At 40.7% G+C, this 20,969-nt stretch overlaps 1 protein-coding gene across 1 annotated transcript in view; it reads right to left on the reverse strand.

The window, feature by feature from the left end:
- DMBT1 (deleted in malignant brain tumors 1) overlaps positions 1–20,969 on the reverse strand; it is a 92,766-nt gene that overhangs the window by 39,761 nt on the left and 32,036 nt on the right. The window contains 9 exon segments of the mRNA XM_053308984.1: positions 1,294–1,617; positions 2,084–2,413; positions 3,370–3,711; positions 5,056–5,367; positions 11,279–11,599; positions 12,374–12,379; positions 13,020–13,334; positions 13,815–14,138; positions 15,760–16,067. Coding sequence (XP_053164959.1) covers positions 1,294–1,617; positions 2,084–2,413; positions 3,370–3,711; positions 5,056–5,367; positions 11,279–11,599; positions 12,374–12,379; positions 13,020–13,334; positions 13,815–14,138; positions 15,760–16,067 — 2,582 coding nt within the window.

The raw sequence follows: 20,969 nt of genomic DNA on the forward strand, positions 1-20,969 counted from the left end.
GTTTAATTGTAGTTTTATGATGTTTTTAATTGTTAATCATTGTTATTTTTTATAATTTTTATTTTAATTATTAACTGATTTTAAGGTGTTTTAATGTAAACCGCCCTGAGCCTTTTGGAAGGGCGGTATAAAAGTTTTAATAATAAAATAAATAAATAAATAAATATACTACAGCTTGCACCAATCTGCTATTTGGGGTAAGTGGTGAAATTGACCCAGACACACAACTGATGCAAAAAAGGTGAACATTATTTGAGAAGGTTACATCTTTTCAGTCATGAACATTGGGTCAGAACCTAACATTATCCAACCACAAGGATATGAATCCTATCCTTATCAGGACATAATTAATAAAGTAATTAAGAATATAAAACTTACCATGAGTTATCAGTTCTCTGTTTCCTGCAAATAATATTAGTACTGTTAATATATTTTTAAAGGTCCTGATCCAACTTGTTTACACAGAGAGCACCTCCCCGTGGCCTAGAGGAAGACACCTAAAGGGTGTGTGTGTGTGTGTGTGTGTGTATATATATATATATATATATATATATATATATATATATATATATATCACTAACACACACCCCCGTACTAAACTGGGGTGTGTGTGTGAAGGGGTGCCAGAGAGAACTGGTCCGTTCCGCTTCGATTCTGGTCCGGAAACGAACCATTACCTGCTACCTAACTGTCCAAGTCCTCCCCACTCTAAACCCCATATGGTTGTCTTTGCTAAACATAAACTAAAAACCCCATACCCTCAGGCACCTATGGTTGAAAGGTCTCATCCAAAGTATGTTTATGTTATTGAATACTTTCACATTCAGATTGATTTAAAGTATGATCCATACTCCATTTTAAAGAAAATGTCATAAAATGTCTTGCATTTTTATATCAGGTAAAGCAAACATGACTTTGAATGGATCTGAATTCACAAGAAATATCTTCAGATATTTACAACAGGTTACCATCTGATCGTGATCTACAATAAGCTTAAAAACAAGATACCAAACTCATCCTTATGGAGCAAACTATCCAGTAAATGGATGCTTTCCATCCTGATCTTACCTGCATCGCCAACAGGGATGACCAGTAAAATATCATATTTGTCATGAATGCATGAACTCTGTGCAGGTGATTACCTTGTATATTAGTAAATTAGACTGTTCATTAAGTCTGGTTATTAGAATGAATACTGTGGTAGGAGTTTGCTTTATGTTTTCCATACTAAGTCTCCGCCAAAGATCTGCAAAGGCTCAAAAATTGAATTTATCTTGAAAGCTGGTTAGAATCCTTTAGGGATACCTGAGCAGACGACACCAGCATCTTCCTGATGGCTGCAGTCATGTGTGCCCCATGGTGCATGAGAGCACTGAGACAGGGAAGATTCATTTCCGCTGCACTGCACGCTGTCGAGCAGGATACTGCCTGAGCCTTGACCAAACCGGGCACTTCCTGGAGCTGATTGGCCCGATCCACATCCAAGCTCTCTGCATACCACATCTGCATCCCTTATGTCCCAGAGATCATCACAGACTGTTCCCCAGGAGCCATCATGGAACACTTCAAGGCGGCCTTCACAACTGCGGCTTCCATTAACTAGGCGCAAGGATATTTCTGCTGGAAATAGCAAATAGATAAAATTTGAAAGAAAACAATAATCTCTGTTGTCAAACTGCACAAGAGAAGGCAAACGAATATTTATTCTTTTTAATAACTACACGTGTCAAATTAAATTTCCAAAGATTTAGATAAGAATGATCACTATTTGACAGTTGCTATCTATGTATGAGAAAATTAAATGAACAATGTAAAAATTCTGTACTTTGTGTACAACACATAAACATTCTGTATTTTGTATACAATGTATACATGCTGTATTTAAATGAAAAAAAATAAATTCTGAATGTAAATCAATTAAATTGAAATTTTATATGAGGTCATCCACACAGCCTTTGAACAAAATTGGGCATTGCATTGATATATTCTTGTTCAGAAATTTCATGATAAATTCCCATAGCAACCTACAAAGATTTAAAAAATCAAATTTGATTTGTAAGTTTAAGAAACAAATTTATATAACAGGTTATTCTAGGGATACCTGAATGACAGATGACACCTGCATCTTCGTGATGGCCACAGTTGTGGGTTCCCCAGGGTGAGCGAAGGCAGTGAGATAGGGAAGATTCATTTCCCCTGCACTGTACATCATCCAGGACAATATTTCCTGAGCCTTGACCAAATCTTGCACTTCCTGGTGCCGACAGCGCAGCTCCACATCCAAGTTCTCTGCAGACTACCTGTGCATCACTTATGTCCCAACTGTCATCACAGACCGTTCCCCAGCTGCTATTATGGTACACCTCAAGGCGGCCTTCACATCTGTTGTGCCCGTTAACCAGGCGCAAGGGAGCTGCAGGGGAAACTACCAGGAAAAAAATTAGCCTTTAAAGAAAACAATCCTCATATTTCTGATGAAGTTTTGGCAAGAGTCAAAAAGTAACTTACTATACATGATGAAATCACACTACATCTTGAACCAAGCTGGTTCTAGTGATGTGATTGACTATATTTGCCGGCAACATTTACTAAAGCAACCTTGAAATAAAAACCAACTACAAATAATTTAATAATTATTATGCTTATTTATATACTGCTTTAAAAATAATAATAATTAAAATTCACTTTACTTTGTTAAAGCTTTAGAATAAAAAAACTAAAGTTCATATTTGCAAAAAAATTGAGATTGGCATTTGCCCCTGGATCTCAGAAAAGGAAATTTCTTGTACACATTCACCAGATCCCTTTCCACATGAATGTTGTCATCTCTGGCTAAAATGTTCAAGTCATCTATCTGCTGCAGCTCCCAGTTAGATCAAAATTGGTTGTGTACAAAACGATTTGTACCTGAATCTAGCTGATTCAGGTAATTTGTAGTCAGAACAAATCACCCCTATGCTCAGTTGCCCAGATTCAGGTACAAAACAATTCTCCCCAGATGTGGACCTGAAAAATATGGAGATTGAGACTTCAATTTTGTGGCCAAAGTGGGTTGGGTGGTAGTGTCCAATGGGTGGAAGCTATCACCCAAATTTCAAAGAAATTGGGCAAAGGGGAGATTTTTTAAAAATTGTTTAAGTTCACAGGTCTCTAAGCTTTCCGCTATAGGGAATAATGGGGATTTCATTCTAAATGTACATAAATTTAATTAAAATTATATATGAGGTCATCCACACAGCCTTTGAACAAAATTGGACATTGCATTGATATATTCTTGTTCAGAAATTTCATGATAAATTCCCATAGCAACCTACAAAGATTTAAAAAATCAAATTTGATGTGTAAGTTTAAGAAACAGATTTATATAACAGGTTATTCTAGGGATACCTGAATGACAGATGACACCTGCATCTTCGTGATGGCCACAGTTGTGGGTTCCCCAGGGTGAGCGAAGGCAGTGAGATAGGGAAGATTCATTTCCCCTGCACTGTACATCATCCAGGACGATATTTCCTGAGCCTTGACCAAATCTTGCACTTCCTGGTGCCGACAGCGCAGCTCCACATCCAAGTTCTCTGCAGACTACCTGTGCATCACTTATGTCCCAACTGTCATCACAGACCGTTCCCCAGCTGCTATTATGGTACACCTCAAGGCGGCCTTCACATTTGTTGTGCCCGTTAACCAGGCGCAAGGGAGCTGCAGGGGAAACTACCAGGAAAAAAATTAGCCTTTAAAGAAAACAATCCTCATATTTCTGATGAAGTTTTGCAAGAGTCAAAAAGTAACTTACTATACATGATGAAATCACACTACATCTTGAACCAAGCTGGTTCTAGTGATGTGATTGACTATATTTGCCGGCAACATTTACTAAAGCAACCTTGAAATAAAAACCAACTACAAATAATTTAATAATTATTATGCTTATGTATATACTGCTTAAAAAAAATAGTTAAAATTCACTTTACTTTGTTAAAGCTTTAGTATAAAAAATCTAAAGTTCATATTTGCAAAAAAATTGAGATTGGCATTTGCCCCTGGATCTCAGAAAAGGAAATTTCTTGTACACATTCACCAGATCCCTTTCCACATGAATGTTGTCATCTCTGGCTAAAATGTTCAAGTCATCTATCTGCTGCAGCTCCCAGTTAGATCAAAATTGGTTGTATACAAAACGATTTGTACCTGAATCTAGCTGATTCCGGTAATTTGTAGTCAGAACAAATCACCCCTATGCTCAGTTGCCCAGATTCAGGTACAAAACAAGTCTCCCCAGATGTGGACCTGAAAAATATGGAGATTGAGACTTCAATTTTGTGGCCAAAGTGGGTTGGGTGGTAGTGTCCAATGGGTGGAAGCTATCACCCAAATTTCAAAGAAATTGGGCAAAGGGGAGATTTTTAAAAAATTGTTTAAGTTCACAGATCTCTAAGCTTTCCGCTATAGGGAACAATGGGGATTTCAGCAACCTTATAATTCTGCTTGGGGGCACCAGGGTGACCCAGAGTGGGTTATGCTGTGTGGTAGTTCCCAATGGGTGGAATGAAGGCACCACCCAGATTTCAAAGAAATAGAGTGAAAGCGATGATTTTAACAGGTTTTTGTTAAAATTTGCAAATAATGTTAATATATGTTGAAAGGCCTACATCCAACTTGTGTACAAACTGCACTCTGAGTACAGAAATACTATCCCTCACAGGCTTTATTCTCATTCATTTGAATTCCACTGCATAAGCAGCTGGTGCTGCCTCCCCACCAATGTGTGAGCAGCTCCCACACCTTTTCTAACTGAAATAAAGAAAGAAAAATAGCACTTTCCCTAAATGCTAGAAAAGCGCGGAGGGAAATGACAATGAGTAGAGAAACTGAGACCATGCATCCCTGTTCCATGGTCAGTGGGGGGTATGTAAGCCACTAACCTAAGCCTCATTAGCTTTTCCCCCCAGTACATTATTTATATGTACACTCTTCTGAGTTACAACCTCATGCCAGGATTGAGAGCTTTCTACTTTAATTAGGAATCCTAGATTAGCACCAGCAGTCCAAGAATACCTGAGCAAATTACTCCAGCATCTTCATTATGGTTGCAGTTGTGAACCCCCCATCCTCTGTGGGAACACTGCCCAATGGAAGATTCATTCCCTCTGCAGTTCACATCATCCAGAAGAATTCTTCCTGAACCTTGACTAAAATTGGCATTTCCTGGTGCTGAGAGGGCCAGCCCACAGCCAAGCTGTCTGCATACAACTTGTGCATCGTTTATGTCCCAAGAATCATCACAGACGGTTCCCCAGCTGCCATCACGATATACCTCAAGGAGACCTTGGCAACTGTTTCTTCCATTGACCAGTCGTATGGGAGTGACTCATTTGGCATAAATGAACATCTTATAGAAATTCTCAGACTGAACAAAGCAAATGTCATGGATCATCACTTCTGAGCACCACTGAGCAAATGAAAATATCAAAAGTGAAATATACCTGGTTTGATGAGCAGCATAAAGCTGAGTCATCCCAAGTTCTTCCGTCTCCATCCTGCTGCCACACATTATCTGAAACTTGCCGCGTGCCCTGCAGTCACTTTGTGCAATGTCACTGAGACACTTCTGACTAAGAAGGGGGGTCCACCGAGTGTGTGCCCATCTTGATGTCGTTCCCAGATGCTCTCATGTCTCCCCAAGATATTTATTTATCATGTGTTGCTGTTGCTGTTGGTGTCATTCTAAATGTGACCCAAACTAGTGTTTGGAACGTGTGTAGGGTAGAAGTTCAGTTGAACCACCAACACGTGATAAAGGAATGTGCTGAGAGCACATCAGCACATCTGGGAAAGGCATCAAAACTAGAGTGTTCATGCACATCTTTCTTCTTAATTATGTGGACCGGTTTAGGTGATAAAAGTATCACCCCAAATGCACCTTTGTTATTCCTCATAAGGCTGTGTAGTGCAGAAGACAACTGCAATCCTAAAAAGCTGTGTAGTGCAGCATGAACATTACTTGATGTAGGGCTGCTAGATAAGCAGAAATACCCCAATACACCAAAAAATGCGACTTTCTTTGTTACCTAAAAGCTGGATATCTGAATACCATGCTTCACATCCAAGCTAAGTGAAAAGATGGCACTGTTCACAGATTACAAAAAAGATGGCATCTTTTTTCATTACCAATGAGGGAAGCTTATCGCAGTTAATTCCAATGTATCTATTTCGTGAAATCACAGCTCATGTTCATGTTAGCAACAACAAACCTGACAATGTTATTTTTGACAGATAGTGTTGGGCAATGGTTAGAGTAGTAGTGTGCTTTGATGTGTGGAGAACTCCTAGTTCAGCTGTATAACTCACTGACTTCTAGCCTACCTACTGACAGGGTGGTTATGAGGCTACAAGGTGCTCTGAAATCCTTGAAGGAAAGCTGAGATTTAATAAAGAAATAAATGGCCACTTCACAACTATTAAACAAGAATTCTTTGTTCAGTAAGGTTTACCAAGAAAATAAGAGCAAAGGATTATCAGATCAAGTACTTCCAGCTACATAGAAATTCTAATGGGTCTAGTCTGGAAAGCGCCCAGGTGGCACTAGAGCTAAAGTGTTGTGGCAAGATGTCAAACAGGCAATACATAACCCATTCTTACCGGGGTGCCCAAACTCTGGTGCTCCAGATATTGCTGAACGATGACTCCCATAATCCCCAGCCCCAATAATATTGACTGGGATGAAGAGCATTCTAGTTCAGCAACATCTGGAGCACCGCAGGTTGGGAACCCCTGCATTATTCCATTAAAACCTGAAGCTGTCACCCATAGCTGTTGTTTAGAATATTTCTTGACCGCCTTTGAACAAAAACAGCTTGTATACACATATATACACCCACCCATCTCTACATATGCTTAAGCAGAAATAATTGAGTAGGGAATTACCAGGTGGCTCCGTTGTAGTTGCTTCTGCAAGGAAAGAAGAAGACATTTCAATACACATTAGAATTTACACTATTCACACATCTTCTGCTATTCACATGTCTGATGTTAAGCTACCTGAATCAATTTAAAATTTGCCATAGCCAATGATTTGATTTATTGTAGTCTTTTTATCTGACCATACAATGTTAATATTGGATTTCCTTTTGAAAAATAGTGGCCAACATCCTGACTAATGCCATGCTTGTACAATGAAGAAAGTTATGCTAGTGCCCAGTGGCGTAGCAAGGATGCCGGTGGGCCCCCATCCAGCCTGCTGCTTCTGGCCTCTGCCACCCCAGCCACACCCCTGCATCTGACATCAGTCACAGGGGGCTATTAAGAATAGAACAGTCATTAGCAATTAAGAACAGAAAACATAACAGTGTTCTAGAGACCCTGTAAGTAATAAATACACGTGATATTGCTTTTTTTTTTTTTTACAAAAGAAAAAAAATTCGGGGGCTAATTAATGCCAGCCCCTGACATGTTGTGGTCATGCAGAGCAACTAATGACACCCCCAATATTCCTTCTTTCTCCACTTTCCCCCTAATAATGGCAGAAAATTACAAAAACAACTGGGACCGAAGGCCCTCCCCCAACCATCATTCCACCCTCATGTGGAAGAATTTGCCCTTTGCCTTCATAAAAAGAGTAAGAAGCACCCCACTTAAGGACATAAGAACAGCCCTGCTGGATCAGGCCCAAGGCCCATCTAGTCCAGTATCCTGTTTCACACAGTGGCCCACCAGATGCCACTGGAAGTCAATAGCAGGAGGTGAGGGCATGCCCTCTCTCCTGCTGTTACTTCCCTGCAACTGGTACTCAGAGGCATTCTGCCTACTCAGAAGCTGGAGGCATGATCGAGGGAGGCTGCTTTGTGCTATGACTGCCTTGTGCTCAAGCTCAAGAGTTACTTATATCAGTCATTACTTTTTGCCCCACCCTTTAGATCACCTGGAATGATTTGGCATAGGGCTTTGAGATTGGGTCCAGATATAGGGCAGGGTGGGAGAGCTCTGAATGTTGAAATTGAAATGGTTTAGACAAATGGTTTTTAATATTGTTTTGAATTTTTCCTTTAAAAATATCAAAAAATGTCCTATAACTGGCTTGTTTAATGACTTTTAATAATTTTTCCTACTGCAGTAAAGCTGCCAGAAAGAGTTCTCTCTATCCATAGAGTACTTCGCAACTAGTGAGAGTAGGGCTAACACTAAATATCTGAATAAACTTTATTTATTTTATTTGTACATGCACTATGCTCAAGTTTATTTGCAATCCAGAATGTCTGAGCGGGAACCGTGAAACAAGGGGCATGTGTTGTGCTTCCAACTTTCCCCTGCCTTTTGTTGTATGTGTATTGTCATATATCTTATTTTGTATTCTTTGACTTTCTCATAGCTATGGCATTTGGGGATGTTGTGGAAGTGTTTATCAAGATATATGTTGTGTGTCTTTACATATGTTTACACTGATGTATTAATGTACAACATACATTACTTAGGCTTCCAGCTTCTTTGCAGGACTTTTCCCTAGCCAGTAAAAGTTAAATGGCTAGGTAATTATTTATGGTAAGCTATTATTTAACTGTTTCAAGCAAGCTTACCATAAATAAGAAAATAATGTAGCTAATTTTGACTTTGGCTTCCTCAAATCAATGGTTTAGCCTCCTGTCCCATTAACAGTTGTGTGGGGTAGGGTTGGATAACTGGTGTAAAACTTGAACCCACATTTTACAAATGCACTATATGTCCAAGCTGGTTGGACATGTCCCCAAACCTCACTCACTTATACTATTAACATAGTATGTCATCAGTCAGTATGAATCATATGAAATGTTGAGGGGGCCCGGCACATGCTGATTCGCCCCCAGCCCCACACACCCCTAGGGACGGCCCTGGTGGCCTGGCCCTGGCCCTGGGCAGAATTTGCAGGGTTCTCTTAAATATGACGTGCATTACATCTATCTGTTCTTTGGGCTGAGTCATTGAGGCTAAACACAGCCTCTTAATAACAGTGATTTGTGCAATATTAAAATTATCTGAGAAAGCTACATCTATGCAGCCCTGAATCAGGATCCACAATTATCCATGCAATCAGCAGGATAGCTTATAACCGGACTACAGTATAACTATTGAAGTAATAAAATAATCAAGAATAAAAATCTTACCAGGTCCTATTACTTCTGTATCGCCTGAAAATAAGAAATACATTATAGTGTTACAAGCTTTTCAAAAATAAGGTCCCAATACAAGTCTGTCCACATACTTTGGTCAAAGCATATGATTCTCCATCCCAGTGGCACTGCGTGGATTTAGGCCATTGCAAAGAAACTTCCAACAGCATCAGTCAAATGTTTGGGAATATAGACTGTATTTAGTCTTCCCTTCTCTCCAGGGGTGACACATTTTGGGACTTGGACATATTTCCAATGGAATAAATTGTCCAGTTCTAGGATAGCAGAGGCAAGGGTTACCATCTGAACATGAAGAGTGCACACCCTTAGAGCCAAATGTAATAACCTGACCTTTCATCTCTGTTTTAACTCCTTATTAATCTCTCGTGAACAAAGGAGATGTCACTTGCCTTAGAGTTCCCATCAATGTCAGAATCATTAGACCTATCACCTTGGTTCCTGGTGTCTGATTTGGTCATGTATTCAATTAATATTTGCAGCTTATCCACACATATAATGAACGAGAAAGGCAGCAGCCTTGTGGCATATGCTCATTGGACATTTTCTAAAAAGCCAGCCATAAATGAAAAAGCAATCACATGCATTTGAGAGTTCTGATTTTTGTGAGATGCCTAAACACATGTGGAGGAGCCCGCAGCATGTACAGTAAGTTGTTCAGGGGTCTTTTCAGTCAGTACGACTGTGTTGTATATGCTGGTGGCTACTTCTCTCCACACAGGTCTTACTGAATGCAAAGATAACATGGGGAAAGGGCATTTGTCATTACAAAAAGCAGAATTGAAATACTAGTTGTAAGGCTGTTTTCTTATCAGGTTTAATGAGAGGCTTTACTGTGAGTTCAATGTTGCTCCCAAAACTGATGCAAAAAGTGGATTTTTTTTTTACTCTGGATATAAATCGGGCTACATACTAACACACAATTTAAAACCGCAGAATTGTGTGTGACGTGTTTCCTGATAGCTCGCAGGGCCTTCGGGGAACATTTGGCCTATATGTTAATGCACCTCCACCATCCAGGAGGTGATGCAAACTAAAAGCTGAATGTGAAAAACTTCCAAGTATTTCCATATATACAGCTTTGTGTGGCCACCTCAGATTCACATCCAGAATTGACTTTTCTAGTTACATTGGAGACATATATCTCCCTCTCTCTCCCTCCTGATCAGGCCATTTATAATGAATAAAAAGACAAGACTAGAACAAGCAATCCAAGAATACCTGAGCAAATTACTCCAGCATCTTTAATATGGTTGCAATTGTGAATCCTCCATCCTCAGGGTGGACATTGCCCAATATAAGATTGATTCCTTGTGCACAGTACAGTGTATAGTTTGCTACTTCTGTCTGGCCCTCCAAGAGATTGCTAATGACTGCTTTATTCTGTGTAATTATGTTCTTTAATAAACGTAATCTTTTCCCCCTGAAGAAGTTTTTAAAAAAATGGCCACTGTGCATGCGCAAATGCCTCTGTGAGGCCCTGGGCCATGCCAGGCTCGCAGAGGCCATTTCCACATGCATGGTGGCGGACAAAATGGCCACCGTGCCACAATACGGAGCCCCCCAAGAAGTGGCCAAACGGGCCATGGCAGTGATGGATGAGGTTGGCGGGGGCAAGGGGGAACCTTAACAGAAATACACATACACACACACACACATGCACCAGCAGCCTAGAGCAAGCCCCCCAAAGTGGTTAAAAGTATTTTTTTTTAAACAAAAAAAATCGTGAACCCTCCCCCGGACAAAACCGAGGGTGGGGGGAGGTTTGACCGGCTGTCAGACTGAACTAGTCTGGTCAGGTTCGGGTCTGGTCCAGACTTGAACCGCACTGGGCCAGCCAGTAACGCGTGCCAACTCCCTGTCTGTCCCAGTTATCCTCACTCTTCACCTAATATGGTTGTTTTTTTTAAAAAAACCAACCACAACCCCCCCACCCCCGGCACCTCCTGTTGAAAGGACTCATCCAAAGTATGTGTTCGTATTATTGTATAGTTTTACATTCAGATTGATTTAAAGTAAGCTTGATACTCTGAGAGCACCAGTCACAGGTCTCCATGTAATGAGCAGAGGAACCAAAGACTCAAACCCTGCATTTGATTTAGAAAGAAGTTATACTGAACTAGGAATACCTGAGCAGATGACACCAGCATCTTCATGATGACCACAATAATGATTGCCCCAAGGTGCATGTGAACACAGAGTCAGGGAAGATTCATTTCCACGGCACTCTACATTATCAAGGACGATACTGCCTGAACCTTGACCAAAGTGAGCATTAGGTAGGGCTCTAATGCCTCGTCCGCATCCAAGTTCTCTGCATACCACATTTGCATCCTCCACATCCCAAAGGTCATCACAGACAGTTCCCCAACTGCCATCATGAAATACTTCAAGGCGGCCTTCGCACCTGCTGCTTCCATTAACCAGTCTCAATGAGCGCTCTTTAAGACAAGCAAAATATTAGTATCATTTTTAAAGAAAATGACATAAAACGTCTTGCATTTTTATATCAGGTAAAGCAGAAATAAATCTTGAACTAACTGGGATTACAAATACAATATATACATCATTAAAATGAAGACTAAATATGAATTAAGTAGGTGAAAAACTTTTTCAAATAGATGGCACATGAAACCTTTCCATCAAAACTGAAACTACAGAACATACATCCTGACTAATGCTGTGCTTGTGCAATGAAGAAAGTTGTCCTAGTGCCCAGTGGTGTAGCAAGGATGCTGGCAGGCCGCTGTCTAGCCTGCTGCTTCCTGCCCCTGCCACACCAGCCACACCCCTGCATCTGACATCAGTAACAGAGGGCGTAGTCATGTTAGCAATTAAGAATAGAAAACATAACAGTGTTCTAGAGACTCTGTAAGTAATAAATACAAGCGATATTTTTCTTTTTACGAAAGAAAAGAAAAATTAAGGAGCCGATTAATGCCAAGCCCTGACATGTTGCGGCCTAGCAGAGCAACAAATGACACCACCAACATTCCTTCCTTCTCCTCTTAAATCCGGTTTGAAGCGGATTGCTAGATCCTTCGTTCTCTCAGATGTCTTCTCCTTCTGAACAGAAAATGAAAAGAAGGGGGGATTGAAGGAAGAATGGTGCCAGGTCACCTTCCTTCCTTTGCAAGCCATTCATGGGGAGGGTGGGCTGCTAGAAGAAACCTTAGAAGTAGCCCTCATTCTGCCACCGGACGTGGTCAGCAGGCCCGTCCCTAGGTGCAAGGGAGCTTCATTGGAAAGTACAAACAAAAAATAGCTTTTTAAAGTTAGAATAATCACGTCTCCATTAGGTCTAGCTAGGCAAGATACAAAAGGTATACAGCTCTGTATACATAGCTGAGCTACACTAAGTCTTGAAGGAAGCTGGTCATAGTGATGTGTTTAGCTAGATCTGCCACCAACATTTCACTTAATGAAACTTCAAAGATAGGTTTACAGGTGCTCCTATTAAACACTGCTCCGAATGGATCTTTGAATTCACAAGAAATATCTTCAGATATCTACAATAGGTTACCATCTGATCGTAATCTACAATAAGCTTGAAAATAAGAGACCAATCTCATCCTTATGGAGCAAACTACCCAGTAAATGGGATGCTTTCCATCCTGATCCTCCTTGAATCGCCAGCAAGGATGACCAGTAAAATATCATGTTTGTCATGAATCCATGAACTCTGTGCAGGTGATTACCTTGTATATTAGTAAATTAGACTGTTCATTAAGTCTGGTTATTAGAATGAATACTGTGGTAGGAGTTTGCTTTATGTTTTCCATACTAAGTCTCCCCCAAAGATCTGCAAAGGCTCAAAAGTTGAATTTATCTTGAAAGCTGGTTAGAATCCTTTAGGGATACCTGAGCAGACGACACCAGCATCTTCCTGATGGCTGCAGTCATGTGTGCCCCATGGTGCATGAGAGCACTGAGACAGGGAAGATTCGTTTCCGCTGCACTGCACGCTGTCGAGCAGGATACTGCCTGAGCCTTGACCAAACCGGGCACCTCCTGGAGCTGATTGGCCGGATCCACATCCAAGCTCTCTGCATACCACATCCGCATCCCTTATGTCCCAGAGATCATCACAGACTGTTCCCCAGGAGCCATCATGGAACACTTCAAGGCGGCCTTCGCACCTGCGGCTTCCATTAACTAGGCGCAAGGATATTTCTGCTGGAAATACCAAATAGATAAAATTTGAAAGAAAACAATAATCTATGTTGTCAAACTGCACAAGACCAGGCAAACAAATATTTATTCGTTTTAATACCTAGACGTGTCAAATTAAATTTCCAAAGATTTAGACAAGAATGATCACTATTTGACAGTTGCTATCTATGTATGAGAAAATTAAATGAACAATGTAAAAATTCTGTACTTTGTGTACAACACATAAACATTCTGTATTTTGTATACAATGTATACATGCTGTATTTAAATGAAGAATGGCTAAATTCTAAATGTACATAAATTTAATTAAAATTATATATGAGGTCATCCACGCAGCCTTTGAACAAAATTGGACATTGCATTGATATATTCTTGTTCCGAAATTTCATGATATTACCATAGCAACCTACAAAGATTTAAAAAATCAAATTTGATTTGCAAGTTTAAGAAACAGATTTATATAACAGGTTATTCTAGGGATACCTGAATGACAGATGACACCTGCATCTTCATGATGGCCACAGTTGTGGGTTCCCCAGGGTGAGTGAAGGCATTGAGATAGGGAAGATTCATTTCCCTTGCATTGTACGTCATCCAGGACGATATTTCCTGAGCCTTGACCAAACCTTGCATTCCCTGGTGCCGACAGCGGAGCTCCACATCCAAGTTCTCTGCAGACTACCTTGGCATCACTTATGTCCCAACTGTCATCACAGACCGTTCCCCAGCTGCTATCATGGTACACCTCAAGGCGGCCTTCACATCTATTGCGCCCGTTAACCAGGCGCAAGGGAGCTGCAGGGGAAACTACCAGGAAAAAAATTAGCCTTTAAAGAAAACAATCCTCATATTTCTGATGAAGTTTTGGCAAGAGTCAAAAAGTAACTTATCACTCCTTATACTGTACAGTATATAATGAAGTCACACTAAATCTTGAACCAAGCTGGTTCTAGTGATATGGTTGACTATATTTGCCAACAACATTTACTAAAGCAACCTTGAAATTAAAACCAACTACAAATAATTCAATAATTATTAAGCTCATTTATATACTGCTTTTAAAACTAAAATTCACTATATATTGTATAAAATTTTAGCATCAAAAAGTAAGGTTCATATTTGCAAAAATTCAAGATTTACATTTGCCCCTGGATCTCAAAAAAGGAAACTTAGGAACATAGGAAACTGCCATATACTGAGTCAGACCATTGGTCTATCTAGCTCAGGATTGTCTTCACAGACTGGCAGCGGCTTCTCCAAGGTTGCAGGCAGGAATCTCTCTCAGCCCTATCTTGGAGAAGCCAGGGAGGGAACTTGAAACCTTCTGCTCTTCCCAGAGCAGCGTCATCCCCTGAGGGGAATATCTTGCAGTGCTCAAACATCAAGTCTCCCATTCATATGCAACCAGGGCAGACCCTGCTTAGCTATGGGGACAAGTCATGCTTGCTACCACAAGACCAGCTCTCCTCTCCTTCTTGTACACATTCACTGGATCCCTTTCAACATGAATGTTGTCATCTTTGGCTAAAATGTTCAAGTCATCTATCTGCTGCAGGACCCAGTTAGATCAAAATTGGTTGGGTACAAAACGATTTGTACACAAATCTAGCTAATTTGTAGTCAGAACAAATCACCCCCCGTGCTCAGGTGCCCAGATTCAGGTACAAAAAAAACCCCACCCCAGATGTGGACCTGAAAAATATGAAGATGCAGACTTCAATCTTGTGGACAAAGTGGGTTGGGTGGTAGTGTCCAGTGGGTAGAAGCTATCATCCAAATTTCAAAGAAATTGGGCAAAGGGGAGATTTTTAAAAAATTGTTGGTTCACACATTTTAAAGATTTTCCCCATAGGGATTAATGGTGATTTCAGCAGCCTTCTAATTCCGCTTGGGGGCACCAGGGTGATACAGAGTGATCCAGATTTCAAAGAAATAGGGCAAAGGGGTTAATATTAACAAGTTTTTGTTAAAATTTGCAAATAATATTAATACTGTTAATATTTCTTTTTAAAGGTCCTCATCCAACTTGTGTACACACAGAAGTCTGAGTACAGAAATAGTATCCCTCACAGGCTTTATTCTCATTCATTTGAATTCCACTGCACAAGCAGCTGGTGCTGCCTCCCCACCAATCTGTGAGCAGCTCCCAAACCTTTTCTAACTGAAATAAAGAAGGGAAAATTACCCTTTTCCTACATGCTAGAAAAGAGGAACGGGAAACGTGAATGAGTAGAGAAACTGCTTCCATACATCCCTATTCCATGGGAACCGTTTGTGATATATAAGCCACTAACTGCAAGCCTCATTAGCGTTTCCCCCCAGTACATTATTCATATATACACTCTTCTGAGTTACAACCTCATGCCATGATTGAGAGCTTTCTACTTTAATTAGGAATCCTACATTAGCACCAGCAGTCCAAGAATACCTGAGCAAATTACTCCAGCATCTTCATTATGGTTGCAGTTGTGAACCCCCCATCCTCTGTGGGAACACTGCCCAATGGAAGATTCATTCCCTCTGCAGTTCACATCATCCAGAAGAATTCTTCCTGAACCTTGACTAAAATTGGCATTTCCTGGTGCTGAGAGGGCCAGCCCACAGCCAAGCTGTCTGCACACAACTTGTGCATCGTTTATGTCCCAAGAATCATCACAGACGGTTCCCCAGCTGCCATCACGATATACCTCAAGGAGACCTTGGCAACGGTTTCTTCCATTGACCAGTCGTATGGGAGTGACTCCTTTGGCATAAATGAACATCTTTTAGATATTCTCAGACTGAACAAAGCAAATGTCATGGATCATCACTTCTGAGCACCACTGAGCAAATGAAAATATCAAAAGTGAAATATACCTGGTTTGATGAGTAGCATAAAACTGAGTCATCCCAAGTTCTTCCATCTCCATCCTGCTGCCACACATTATCTGAAACTTCTAGCGTGTAGTGTGCCCTGCAATCACTTTGTACAATGTCACTGAGACACATCTGACTAAGAAGGGGGGGGGTCCACCAAGTATGTGCCCATCTTTCCCAAATACCCTCATGTCTTCCCAGGATATTTATTTATCATGTGTTGCTGTTGCTGTTGGTGTCATTCTAAATGGTGGTGTCATTCTAAATTTGAACTGTCATTCTAAATGTGTGTAGGTAACCTGGCAATGTCATTTTTGACAGATAGTGTAGGGCAATGGTTAGAGTAGTAGTGTGCTTTGATGTGTGGAGAACTCCTAGTTCAGCTGTATATCTCACTGACTTCTAGCCTACCTACTGACAGGGTGGTTATGAGGCTACAAGGTGCTATGAAATCCTTGAAGGAAAGCTGAGATTTAATAAAGAAATAAATGGCCACTTCACAACTATTAAACAAGAATTCTTTGTTCAGTAAGGTTTACCAAGAAAATAAGAGCGAAGAATTATCAGATCAAGTACTTCCAGCTAAATAGAAATTTTAATGGGTCTAGTCTGGAAAGCGCCCAGGTGGCACTAGAGCTAGAGTGTTGTGGCAAGATGTCAAACAGGCAATACATAACCCATTCTTACCAGGGTAATACATAACCCATTCTTACCAACCTCTGGTGCTCCAGACATTGTTGAACACTGCTCCCATAATCCCTGGCCCCAGTAATATTGGCTGGGATAAAGAGAATTCTAGTTCAGCAACATCTGGAGCAGCACAGGTTGGGAACCCCTGCATTATTCCATTAAAACCTGAAGCTGACACCCCTAGTTGTTGTTTAGATTATTTCTTGACTGCCTTTCAACAACAACAACAACAACAAAAACCCCAGCTTGTATGCAGATATATACACCCATCTCTACAAATGCTTAAGCAGAAATAATTGAGTAGGGAATTACCAGGTGGTTCCGTTGTAGTTGCTTCTGAAAGTAAAGAAGAAGACATATCAATACACATTAGAATTTACACTATCCACATGTCTTATTCTAGCAGATGTGGCTCTTCACCCATGCTTTTGAATGAGGGTATTGTTTTTTACTGCTTTTGCTTTGTGCTAATTTTGATGATGATGATGATGATTTATGGGTTATTAAATTTTTATATAGAGATTATTTTAATATTTAAATAATCTGTACTTCTGTATTATGTATCTTAATTTTTGAGATCATCTGTACATTTAAGAATTGTTTTAATTATATTGTCAACTGCTTTGAGATTATTTTAATGAATAACAGTATATAAATTCAACAATAAGTAAAAATAGATGTCTGATGTTAAGCTACCAGAATCAATTTAAAATTTGCCATAGCCAATGATTTGATTTATTGTAGTCTTTGTATCTGACCATACAATGTTATTATTGGATTTCCTTTTGAAAATAGTGGCCAATATCCTGAGTAATGCTGTGCTTGGGCAATGAAGAGAGTTGTCCTAGTGCCTAGTGGCGTAGCAAGGATGCCGGCGGGCACCTGTCCGGGCCTTGCCACCCCTGCCACATCCCGGCATCTGACGTCAGTCACAGGGGGCGTGGCCACATTAGGAAAGGAGACCTTGTCAACTGTTTCTTCCATTGACTAGCTGTATGGGAGTGGGTCATTTGGAAATACATTACAATCCTTTTTAATTTTCACACTTATCAAAGCAAATGTGATTGATCTAACTTTTCCCATCAAGTGGATGAAAATATTAAAAACAGAATGTTCACTTTTTGATTGTGTTATGGGATGACACAAAACAGAGACATCCTCCGTTTGGCTGTCCTGTGCTAATTATACAGGTCATGTGCATCCAGTCTAGTTGTGCTCTGCTGGAGCTTCAAATGGGGTCAACAAGATGCATCTGTGGAAGGGACCATTTCTGGGTACAGACCATTGCTGGCTACATGGCTATGGCCAAAGCCACACTAACTGCACAGACTGAAAATTCTGCTGGAACCATAGTCAATAAACATGGGAAATCATATATATGTAGTTGATGGTGTTTTAGAGTGGTATAAAACTGGACCACCCCAAATCCTGCTGTTCTCATGGCCTGCCATAACTTACATTGTGCCCTGATGCAGTTTTGCACAATGTCACTAAGACACATCTGCAGAATTCAATCTCATAAGCTTCGCAGTTCAGTGAAAGTAATATGTAATTAAGAATAGGAAATGTAATGGTGTTTGAGAGACTCTGTAAGTAATAAATGCATGTGCTATTGTTTCTTTTTACAAAAGAATAAAAGTAAGAAGCTGATTAATAGGAACATAGGAAGCTGCCATATACTGAGTCAGACCATTGGTCTATCTAGCTCAGGATTGTCTTCACAGACTGGCAGTGGCTTCTCCAAGGTTGCAGGCAGGAATCTCTCTCAGCCCTATCTTGGAGAAGCCAGAGAGGGAACTTGAAACCTTCTGCTCTTCCCAGAGCGGCTTCATCCCCTGAGGGGAATATCTTGCAGTGCTCAAACATCAAGTCTCCCATTCATATGCAACCAGGGCAGACCCTGCTTAGCTATGGGGAAAAGTCATGCTTGCTACCACAAGAACAGCTCTCCTCTCTGCCAGCCCCTGACATGCTGCGGCCTTGCAGAGCAACAAATGACACCCCCAATGTCCCTTCCTTCTCCTCTTTTGCCCCATTCTAATAGCACTGCTAGTTCCTTCCTTCTCTCAAATGTCTTCTCCTCCCGAGCAGAAAAGGAAGGAAGGGGGTATGGAAGGAAGAATGGTGCCAGTTCACCTTCCTTCCTTTGCAGGCCATTCATGGAGAGGGTGGGCTGCTAGAATGAGCCTCAGAAGTAGCTCTCATTCTGCCACAGTACGTGGTCACTTCAACCTGCTTCATGGCAGGCCTGGTCCTGGTCCTGGGCAGCATTTGCAGGGTTCTCTTAAATAAGACATGCATTGCATCTATCAGTTCTTTGGGCTGAGCCTAATCCCAGCCCCCATGGCCTCTCCAAAACAGTGAATCGTGCCATATGAAAATTATCTGAGAAAGCTAGATCTATGCAGTCCTGAACTGGGATTCACAATTATCTATGCAGTCAGGGGGATAGCTTCTAACTGGACTATAGTATAACTGTTGAAGTAATAAAATAATCAAGAATAAAAGTCTTACCAGGTTCTATCACTTCTGTATTGCCTGAAAATAAGAAATATGTTAGAGTGTTACAAGCTTTTCAAAAATGAGGTCCCAATACAAGTCTGTCCATATACCGTGGTCCAAGCATATGATTCTCCATCCCAGTGGCACTGCATGGATTTAGGCCATTGCAAAGAAACTTCCAGCAGCATCAGTCAAATGTTGGGGAATATAGACTGCATTTAGTCTTCCCTTCTCTCCAGGGGCTTGGACACATTTTGGGACTTGGACACATTTCCAATGGAATAAATTGTCCAGTTCTAGGATAGCAGAGGCAAGGGTTACCATCTGGACATGAAGAGTGCACACCCTTAGAGCCAAATGTAATAACCTGACCTTTCATCTCTGTTTTAACTCCTTATTAATCTCTCGTGAACAAAGGAGATGTCACTTGCCTTAGAGTTCCCATCAATGTCAGAATCATTAGACCTATCACCTTGGTTCCTGGTGTCTGATTTGGTCATGTATTCAATTAATATTTGCAGCTTATCCACACATATAATGAACGAGAAAGGCAGCAGCCTTGTGGCATATGCTCATTGGACATTTTCTAAAAAGCCAGCCATAAATGAAAAAGCAATCACATGCATTTGAGAGTTCTGATTTTTGTGAGATGCCTAAACACATGTGGAGGAGCCCTCAGCATGTACAGTAAGTTGTTCAGGGGTCTTTTCAGTCAGTACGATTGTGTTGTATATGCTGGTGGCTACTTCTCTCCACACAGGTCTTACTGAATGCAAAGATAACATGGGGAAAGGGCATTTGTCATTACAAAAAGCAGAATTGAAATACTAGTTGTAAGGCTGTTTTCTTATCAGGTTTAATGAGAGGCTTTACTGTGAGTTCAATGTTGCTCCCAAAACTGATGCAAAAAGTGGATTTTTTTTTTACTCTGGATATAAATCGGGCTACACACTAACACACAATTTAAAACCGCAGAATTGTGTGTGACGTGTTTCCTGATAGCTCGCAGGCCTTCAGGGTACATTTGGCCTATATGTTAATGCACCTCCACCAACCAGGAGGTGATGCAAACTAAAAGCTGAATGTGAAAAACTTCCAAGTGTTTCATATATACAGCTTTGAGTGGCCACCTCAGATTCACATCCAGAATTGACTGTTTAGTTACATTGGAGACATATATCTCCCTCTCTCTCCCTCCTGATCAGGCCATTTATAATGAATAAAAAGACAAGACTAGAACAAGCAATCCAAGAATACCTGAGCAGATTACTCAAGCATCTTCATTATGGTTGCAAATGTGACTCCTCCATCCTCTGTGTGGACATTGCCCAATATAAGGTTCATTCCCTGTGCACTGTACAGTTTGAAGTTTGCCACTTCTGTCTGGCCCTCCAAGTGGTTGCTAATGACTGCTCTATCTTGTGTACTTATGTTCTTTAATAAATGTAATCTTTCTCCCCTGAAGAAATCTGCCCTCGGCTCCTTTGCTCTGTTTTGGGTACTTTCAATCTGATCTGTCTTTATCCAAAATAACCATACTAAAAATTCTTATTGCTGTATCCATGTTTGTACCCAATTTGCGGCAATTTT

The sequence above is a fragment of the Hemicordylus capensis genome, chromosome 3 (assembly GCF_027244095.1).
Source record: "Hemicordylus capensis ecotype Gifberg chromosome 3, rHemCap1.1.pri, whole genome shotgun sequence".
NCBI lineage: Eukaryota > Metazoa > Chordata > Lepidosauria > Squamata > Cordylidae > Hemicordylus > Hemicordylus capensis.